The sequence below is a fragment of the Chelonoidis abingdonii genome, chromosome 1 (assembly GCF_003597395.2).
Source record: "Chelonoidis abingdonii isolate Lonesome George chromosome 1, CheloAbing_2.0, whole genome shotgun sequence".
Classification (NCBI taxonomy): domain Eukaryota; kingdom Metazoa; phylum Chordata; order Testudines; family Testudinidae; genus Chelonoidis; species Chelonoidis abingdonii.
In genome coordinates, this window is record NC_133769.1 from 347124514 (window position 1) to 347134368 (window position 9855).

At 39.1% G+C, this 9855-nt stretch overlaps 1 protein-coding gene across 4 annotated transcripts in view; it reads right to left on the reverse strand.

Annotated features, from left to right (window-relative positions):
• C1H11orf54 (chromosome 1 C11orf54 homolog) overlaps window positions 1–9855 on the reverse strand; it is a 28284-nt gene that overhangs the window by 5791 nt on the left and 12638 nt on the right. For 3 of the 4 annotated variants that reach the window (XM_075061733.1, XM_032776619.2, XM_075061732.1), the window contains 5 exons: window positions 9349–9447; window positions 8136–8209; window positions 7194–7295; window positions 5644–5820; window positions 4567–4716 (listed from right to left, as the gene is read on the reverse strand). In XM_075061733.1, the coding sequence (XP_074917834.1) occupies window positions 4567–4716; window positions 5644–5820; window positions 7194–7295; window positions 8136–8209; window positions 9349–9447 (602 nt within the window). The other variant, XM_032776617.2, reaches the window with a different exon arrangement.

A 9855-nucleotide genomic window follows, 5' to 3' on the forward strand; every position in this document is an offset into this window, starting at 1 on the left:
AAGAGAGAGATTTGGCTCGTTTAAAAAAATAATGCCATTAATTAAATTTGTTACTGAACATTTGTAAGTTATTTACACTTTCACAATAAAGAGATTGCACTACAGCACTTGTATGAGGTGAACTGAAAAATACTCTTTTGTTTATAATTTTTACAGTGCAAATATTTGTAATAAAAACAATAATATAGAGTGAGCACTGTACACTTTGTATTTTGTGTTGCAATAGAAATCAATATATTTGAAAATGTAAACATACAAAAATATTTAATACATTTCAATTGGTATTTGTTTAACAGTGAGATTAATTGTGATTAATTTTTTTGAGTTAATCATGTGAGTTAACTGCAATTAATCGACAGCCCTAAATAGAACCTTGATAATAAGTGCTGTGAATACTGTTCCCAATTTGAATAGATGGATTCAAGACATCTATTTCAGGAGTGTTTTTAGACTCTGAGGACTCAGGAATGGTGCTTTTCTCCAAAGGGGAGCATCATTGGTATCATGTTTAGATCCACTTGGGGGAAAAAAAAATTCTTCAGAATAATAGATTTTTTTAAAATTACCCTTTGAATTTTAGGTGGACGAAAGCAGCATGACAAGACAACAGCAATTTCATCTTTGACATTTGATAGGTTTGTCAGAGACAAGAATGACTGGAGACTTGTAAAAGTTTAACATTTCAGAAAGTTCTGCTTGTAAAATGGAAAGCAAATTCTGGTAAGCATGCAAGCAAATACAATCAGTAAGAATGTATAGCTATTGCATACATGTATTAAATAAGAAAATAAGAATGGCCATACTGGGTCAGACCAAAGGTCCATCTAGCCCAGTATCCTGTCTACCGAAAGTGGCCAATGCCAGGTGTCCCAGAGGGAGTGAACCGAACAGGTAATCATCAAGTAATCTCTCTCCTGCCATCCATCCCCACCCTCTGATAAACAGAGGCTAGGGACACCATTCCTTACCCATCCTGGATAATAGCCATGAATGGACTTAACCTCCATGAATTTATCCAGTTCTCTTTTAAACGCTGTTATAGTCTTAGCCTTCACAACCTCCTCAGGCAAGGAGTTCCACAAGTTGACTGTACGCTGTGTGAAGAACTCCTTGTATTTTTTTTTAAACCTGCTGCCCATTAATTTCATTTGCTGGCCCCTAGTTCTTGTATATGGGAATAAGTAAATAACTTTTCCTTATCTACTTTCTCCACATCACTCATTATACATCTCTATTATATCCCCCCCTTAGTCTCCTCTTCTCCAAGCTGAAAAGTCCTAGCCTCTTTAATCTCTCCTCATATGGGACCTGTTCCAAACCCCTAATTATTTTAGTTGCCCTTCTCAGAACCTTTTCTAGTGGCAGTATATCTTCTCTGAGATGAGGAGACCACATCTGTATTCAGTATTCAAGATGTGGGCGTACCACTGATTTATATAAGGGCAATAATATATTCTCCATCTTATTCTTTATCCCTTTTTTAATGATTCCTAAGATCCTGTTTGCTTTTTTGACTGCCTCTGCACACTGCTTGAACATCTTCAGAGAACTATCCGTGATGACTCCAAGATCTTTTTCCTGTTTACTTGTAGCTAAATTAGCGCCTATACTGTATGTATAGTTGGGGTTATTTTTTCCAGTGTGCATTACTTTACATTTATCCACGTTAACTTTCATCTGCCATTTTGTTGCCCAATCACTTAGTTTTGTGAGATCTTTTTGAAGTTCTTCACAGTCTGCTTTAATCCTAACTATCTTGAGCAGTTTAGTATCATCTGCAAATTTTGCCACTTCACTTTTTACCCCTTTCTCCAGATCATTTATGAATAGGTTGAATAGGACTGGTCCGAGGACAGATCCTTGGGGAACACCACTAGTTACCCCTCTCCATTCTGAGAATTTACCATTTATTCCTACCCTTTGTTCCCAGCCTTTTAACCAGTTCTCAATCCACGAAAGAACCTTCCATCTTATCCCACGACAACTTAATTTACGTAAGAGTCTTTGGTGAGGGACTTTGTCAGAGGCTTTCTGGAAATCTAAGTACACTACATCCACTGGATCCCCCTTGTCCACGTTTGTTGACCCCTTCAAAGAACTCTAATAGATTAGTAAGACATGATTTCCCTTTACAGAACCATGTTAACTTTTGCCCAACAATTTATGTTCTTCTAGGTGTCTGACAATTTTATTCTTTACTATTGTTTAAATTAATTTGCCTGGTACTGACGTTAGACTTACCGGTCTGTAATTGCCAGATCACCTTTACAGCCCTTTTTAAATATTGGTGTTACATTAGCTATGCTTCCAGTCACTGGGTACAGAAGCCAATTTAAAGACAAGTTACAGAGGAGAGAGGGGAGACTAGTTAATAGTTCCGCAACTTCAACAATCTGAAGTTCTTTCTAGAATACTCTTGGGTGAACTGCCTATTGGTCCACGGGTGACCCTGTTAAAGTTAAAGTTTATCTAAGTTGATTCCATAAACCTTCCTGCTAGTGACACTTGTAGAATCTGTTGACAGTTCCTCGAGATTTGTCAACCGTACAAAGCCGGCTCAGGTTTGGGAATCTCCTAACACTAGTGGAGACTAGGTCCTCTTAGGTATGTTCTTGCTAAGCCCCAGCACGGCAGCAGGCTGCCTTTGAGTGAGGCGTGCCCTGTGTGGGGATACGCGGTGGTACGCAATGGCTCAGTGACCAGCGGACCCTCCGCAGGCCAAGCCACCGAAGGCAGTGCTGCCTGCGTCCCCTCCGCAGACAACCAGCCGGAGCACGACTCCCCACAGGCTTGCCATCTCCATACAGCACCGCGCTTGGCATGCTGGGGCCGTGGAGGCCGCCCCTGTCCTAACATCCTCAACTGTGAGACTGGAAGCAAAGAAATTTGTTTTAGTTTCTCCAGCAATGACTTTATCGTCTTTAAGCACTTCCTTTTGTAGTTCAATCAATCCAGGGGCCCACGGGGTTGTTAGCCCACTTTCTATTTCTGATGTACTTAAACTAAAACACTTGATTATGTACTAGTCTGGCATGAGCTAATACTGATATAATACTGAGACCATAATATAGAACATGTTGCAACAAGGTCTTTGTAGTGGCACCAAATCTTATGTAAAGGGGGTCATATAAGGTGTCTAAGACCAGGTTACGGGTTACTGGTTATGATTATGCTGTCTATATGTATGTATCATTTTGTAGTTGAAGTTATGAATATTGGCTCTGTACTGTCTGTATTTCAAACTTGTCTGAGATGTCACCCAGAAGCACAGCACAAGTTAGTGTTAGCTCTGCCTAGCTTGCTTGTTGGCCCATTAAGGACCATCAGCTACACAACTGACCCATTGAGAGAAGACAGATAGGCCTTGTAACTCAGCAAAGTATGCAGGAACTTGGCCATGTGACTCGACTCCATTTTGCTGTAATTTTCCGCAGTATGAACACAGAGGTGTTTGTACACCTGGAAAAGACTATAAAAGGCTGATGCCTCATCTCTATCTTGTCTTCAATCCTGCTTCTTACCTCTGGAAGGACTTTGCTACAAATGGAAGCTCTACACAAAGGACTGAATGACCCATCCCAGCTGGGGATGTACTCCAGAGACTTGATTTGAACGTGCAGTTTATTCTATCACTGCTACAAGCCTGAACCAGGAACTTTGCCATTACTGTATGTAATTGATTCCATTTAACCAATTCTAACTCTCATCTGTATCTTTTTCCCTTTATGAATAAACCTTTAGATTTTAGATTCTAAAGGATTGCCAACAGCGTGATTTGTAGGTATGATCTGATTTGTATATTGACTTGGGTCTGGGGCTTGATTCTTTGAGATTGAGAGAACCCTTTTTTTTCTTCATTGGGATATTGGTTTTCATAACCATTTGTCCCCATAACAAGTGGCACTGGTGGTGATACTGGGAAGCTGGAGTGTCTAAGGGAATTGCTTGTGTGACTTGTGGTTACCCAGTGGGGTGAGATCAAAATCTTCTTTGGCTGGCTGGCTTGGTTTGCCATGGAGGTGGAAAAACCCTAGGCTGGGGCTGTAACTGCCATGTTTTAAGCAACTTGTCTTGAATTGGCACTCTCAGTTGGGTCCCTCCAGAACCGCATCGTTACAATTACCTTTTGAGTTTTCAGCTAGCCATTCTTCAAACTCTTCTTTGGCTTTTCTTATTACACTCTTGCACTTAATTTGGCAGTGTTTATACTCCTTTTTAATTTACCTCACTAGGATTTGAATACTTGTAAAAAATTATAAATCTTGAAGTTAAACCATATCTCTGATTGTTGTTTAATTGATTTTTTAGTTATTTTTCACACTATTCTACTGTTTGTGTGTTTCACCAAGTCCTTATACATCCCCATTTGTTTCTACAGCTTCTTTGCCCCAACAAAAGATCGGAGTATTAGGGTCAAGGGATACATAATTCTGGTGGTTTTGTACTTTTTGTTTATCACTTTATCATTATTGCAAAGGAATTAAGTGCACGAAGTCTTTATATCCTGAACTGTCCCGCATCTTTACCTTTTAGAAAGATAAAGAGCCTGAATCAAGAGCAACTTACCATGATATGAATCTTTGCTTTCCCCTTTTGAATGACAAATGTACCTCCTATCCCAACTGGTTTATCTCCATAACATTTTTCTATAATTTGTCTTATACAGGTCACAAAATTATGCCGTCCAGTTCTTCCATTGGCTTTCACTTCAATAACCTGGAGAATAGACATACATTTATCATGCCCATCACATGCTGTAATGTTTTGTGAATGTTTGCTATGTACTTCATGTACACCTCTACCCCGATATTACGCTGTCCTCAGGAACGAAAAAAATCTTACTGGTGAAATCTTATAGGTGAAACCGTGTTATATCGAACTTGCTTTGATCCGCTGGAGTGCGCAGCCCCGCCCGCCTGAAGCACTGTTTTACCGTGTTATATCCGAATTCGTGTTATATTGGGTCGCGTTATATCAGGGTAGAAGTATATTTCAATGCTGCTATGTATCCTATAATCTTTTTTAAAGTAAGTTCTCTCACAGGTGCTGCTGCCTTTGCATCCTGAAAATAATCAACAGGTTTTGTTTTTTGCATGTAAGAATTTGTTTTTCTGAAGTTCTTAATTTAGTCACACAACAGGCAGAGCACATGAAGCAGAGGTGTAAGATTCCTTCTCCCACCCAACAGGCCTCAAACCTGTCATGAAAGAACACTCTCTACGGATAAAAAGGTTGTTCAATTTTCGTGCTCCATTCAGTACTTGCTTCTCTGCTGAGACCATCTAGTGCCAATTGTGTTAAAGGAGACACTCGTCCACCAGGAACTGAACTAAGACCACATACCTCAGTTTACACAGGCCAATCAAGCATCAGATGACAATAACTTTCAGTCGCTACCAACCTGGGCTGGATTACAATGGGTGATTTAAGGGTGAAAAATTCCATATCCCAGTACCAGTCCCCTGGGGAATTCACTCCCTCACGTCAACTTCACTTTCTTGTGAAGGACATTATTTCTCTTATGTGATTTTTGGAATTAATATTAACATCAGCATTCCCTGAAAGAAAAGGCAGGCCTGAAACAAAGAAGTTTAACTTTAGCTATCACCTACAGAAGAAGTGACATTTTATGCAGATATGCACCTTGCCAGGTTGGCCCTGACTGGCATACAGGTTGGCCAGCAGTCCAAATTCACAGTCACTATATTTGTCGCTGTACTTCTCCAGCAGGCACCCTCCATCTGCAGGATTAATCTGAGCAGTGTAACTCGCATTTACAGCAGGCTTTTGTTCACTCTCAGCTTGAGCAACTGGGATAAGCTGAAAAGAAGAGCATGTAACATTGCTTAGTTCTAGTCATTTGATTTTATTACTAGGTAGATAGCATCCCAAATTAGGGCCCAATCCCGAGAACTACAATGGAATTTTCACCTCTCAGGATTGGGTCCATATAGATTAGCAAAACACACAACTATTTTAAAGGAAAACTCTCAATTTAAAATTGACTAAGTGTGAAACACATGTATTAAGGAATTTTCTCTTATCTAGGAATTTGGATTCAAGTCCCTGTAGAAATAACAGAACAGTAAATGGGACAGTTTCTTAAGGAGGCAACCAACTTAATATATTGCTGCAGGAGGCCTAGCTTAGTGATGATGACCAGGACTGAGCATTCAACTTCTGTTACAAAAGTACTGAAATTAAAGTTTTCAGGTGACATTTGCAAAAGTGTTCATACTGTTAGCTTAACTGTGCTCTCGCTGCACTCAACAGAAAAACTTTCATGGACTTCAACAGAAGCAAAGCTAGACCAACTTTGAGCGATCTTGAAAATATCACCCTTAATGTTGTTGTAAGGAAAGCCCTATAATAATTTAAATGGTTAATTTGACTACTTACTTTTAAAATAAAAATATTTTCCTATTTTATTTAAACAACAATAATGTGCAGCGACTTTGAAAGTCTCTGAGTTATCATATTTATTACCAAGAGCTAAATTCTCTCACTCCTATTGTGTATCAGGCTGGTAAGATGGCAGTTTTCAATTGATTTAGTTTTCTTTGACTGTATTTCACTTACTTAGGAATATGTTTAGTCATGTACTCATCTTTGTAATTAAATGTAGCAATTAGAACATTTTTCATATTACACTGAAGTTTACCATTCACCTCAAATCAAAACTTCTTCCTTTATATATTTCATCATGTCAGACAGACCAACTAAATTATGTTTTAACTTCTGATCCTTACCTGACCTTAGAGCTTAAGTCTTAAAACAATAGCATCTTGAATAACACTATTTCTTCTCTTGTGATATTTAAAATAAGGACTAACACTAGGTATTTAAAGCAATTTACCATTCAGCTCTTTGGCATCCATTTTTTACATATTTTTCATCTTCTCTGGTATTAGAAATGTGACCAGCTAATTATAAATTTCAGTATAGCAACAACTAGAGGCTGCTTCCTGTTAGCTTCATAGTAACCATATGCTTCCCTGTAGAATTTATAAACACAAAATGTTGTTTATTACCTCAGTAATAAGTAACTCCTGGCAGAGACCTTGTCTTTATTATCTTTGTAAAGTGTCATACAAACTTATGGTGCTACATATAAGTTATCAGTGTAGAAATGTTTGCTCTATCAATGAAATCATTTTTTGAAAACTTCGGAATATTTATACATGTTTACTGACCTCAGCATTTACTCCAAGAATCCTAGAGGACCCAGCTCCAGCTCCAAGAATGAAAGCTCCAGGCAACTCTATTTGCTTTGCAACGGTGTTCAGGTCATAAACCTGCACAAGAGACATGCATTTATGTACCTTTGACTTTCCTGCCTTGCAATTCTCATTTCAGTTACATTCCACTGCAATTTCTTGATGATTTTATCCAAATATCATTATTATTTATTTGTACAGATTGGTTTGAGCAGAATCCTCAAATCCAAACAGCACTGGCATATGATCAAGTTCAATCTTAATGACTTGGACACATATCTACTTATTTGCTGGACTGCAGTGTCTTCTTGCACAAGCTTGGCCCCATGCTGTCAAGGGCAAAATTACCAATCTCTGTGCAAAGTGACATTAAAGCAAATAATGAAAATATCCTTAAGTGATGTCACATAAAATCAGATTCTGGCAGGTCCCAGGCTCTACCAAAAGAGAATGCATTAGCAATTATTAATGTGAACTCTACTTTGGCCTATACCGGCCCCATACATAGTCTGTTTTTACAAACACTAATAATAATCAGCATGGAGGGCCATGGCTAGATGCGAGGGATAGGTAGCATACAATACATAAACAAACAGACCATGCCATGGACTCTAGGTAATTCCCTCCAACATCCCTCTATGGCTTCTCTCGGACAGCTTTTGAAGAAACAGCCACACAGGTACCAGAAGAGGGACAGCTTTTGCATGAAGCTTTGGCTGTGGGATTTCTAACGTGTTCTTATGCTCAGCACAAGCCAGGATGCTTGGCCCATAATACTTTCACAATGCAAGCCTCTTTTTACAAGTCGAATCCTGCAACATTCATTAGTCAGTGTTCACCAGAATAGTATTTTAAAATATGACTGCATATGCTTCTTTGGCAAGTGCACTAAAAAGCCATGACTGTACATTAACTCACTTTATCTTTTTGTACAAGAGGCACAAGGTAAGGAACACCTCCCACATCTGCTATTCTAGGCTTCCCACAGATTCCTGGAACAAGAATAAGGCAAGTTAGCTTGTCAAGAAAATCTGTCTAAAATTCTCTCTGTGCACTTGAAGTATAATAAGACAAAGAATTTGTTCCTCAAAAGCTTCCTTTAAGTTTTCAGAAAGTCTTTTAAATCAGGGGTTCTTTATCTTTTTCTTTCTGAGCCCCTCCTCCCCCCATGCTTTAAGAACTCCATGGCCCACTTGTGCCACAGCAACTCTTTTTCTGCATATCCAGTAGATTAAAAGCCAGGACTGGTGTTAGGGGTAGCAAGCAGGGCAACTACTTGGGGCCCCAAGCCACAGGGGCCCCAGTGAAGCGAAGCCGCTTGAGCATCAGCCTCGTATGGTCAGGCTTGGGCTTCTGTTTTCTGTCTGGGCCCCTGCGAGTCTAATGTTGGCCTTGCTCTTTGGTTTATTTTCGAGGACCCCCTGAAACCTGCTCGAAGCCCCCAGGGGACCCTGGATCCCTGGTTAAGAACCTCTGTTTTAAATCATCATTTTTTTCTGAGTACTAAGATAAATTAGGGGTTCTACAAATCCATGTAAAGTAGGCCTGAATTGGAAGAAAAACATCCATAAGGAATGGGTTCACTTCTGAAAGCTAGCCAGCCTGTTTCAATAGTAGTACTGCTCTACAAGCATACACAAAATCTACTAGGCAACAACTGAGGAACACTGGTTCTCTAATGAGGCATAGTTTGTAGTGTCATCATGCAAAGACAGTAGCAGGTACAGATATAAACGCTTTCACCTATCTTGTGTAGGGGCAATGGTGGGAGTTTAAATAAAACAGATATTGAGCTAATTATTAGAATGAAGTTGAATAGCAAGACAGTACTTGGTATCTACATAGCCCCTTCAATCAGAGGATGTCAAAACCCTTATATACAATAGAGAATTAAACCTGTTAGTTAAATTCATTTTACAGATGAGTTACAGTGATGCAGAGCACTTGAGTGATTTGTCCTAGTCAGGTCACATCAAGCCAGTGGAACAGCCAAGAATAACACATGCTCCCAGCCTTGTAGCTTATCCATAAGACCACTCTTCCCCTGCCATCATCTTCAAGAGTTTCTAATTATGAAGAATCCTATGAAATATTGGCAAAGTCATACCTTATGGTTAGAACAGTATGTTACCTTTAACAGGAAAGTTGAAGGGATCATGAGTCAGATCAGGACATTCTACTACAGAGACCTGGACATCAGCAAAGTTCTCTTTAAGCCCATTCCGCAGGACTAGAATAGAGTAAAAAAAAAAATAAAAAATATTAGTGAGAAATTAGCTAGTTTGGCAAGTAACACACCACATAAAACACATATTTTAAGGTATCAGTACAGCAAGATACATAAGCACACGTCACATTGGAAAAAATAACCCTAACTATACATACAATATGATGGGGCCTAATTTAGCTACAAGTTATCAGGAAAAAGATCTTGCAGTAATCGTGGATAGTTCTCTGAAGATGTTCACGTAGTGTGCAGAGGCAGTCAAAAAAGCAAACAGGATGTTAGGAATCATTAAAAAGGGGGATAGAGAATATGATAGAGAATATATTATTGCCCTTATATAAATCAATGGTATGCCCACATCTTGAATACAGCGTACAGATGTGGTCTCCTCATCTCAAAAAAAGATAAACT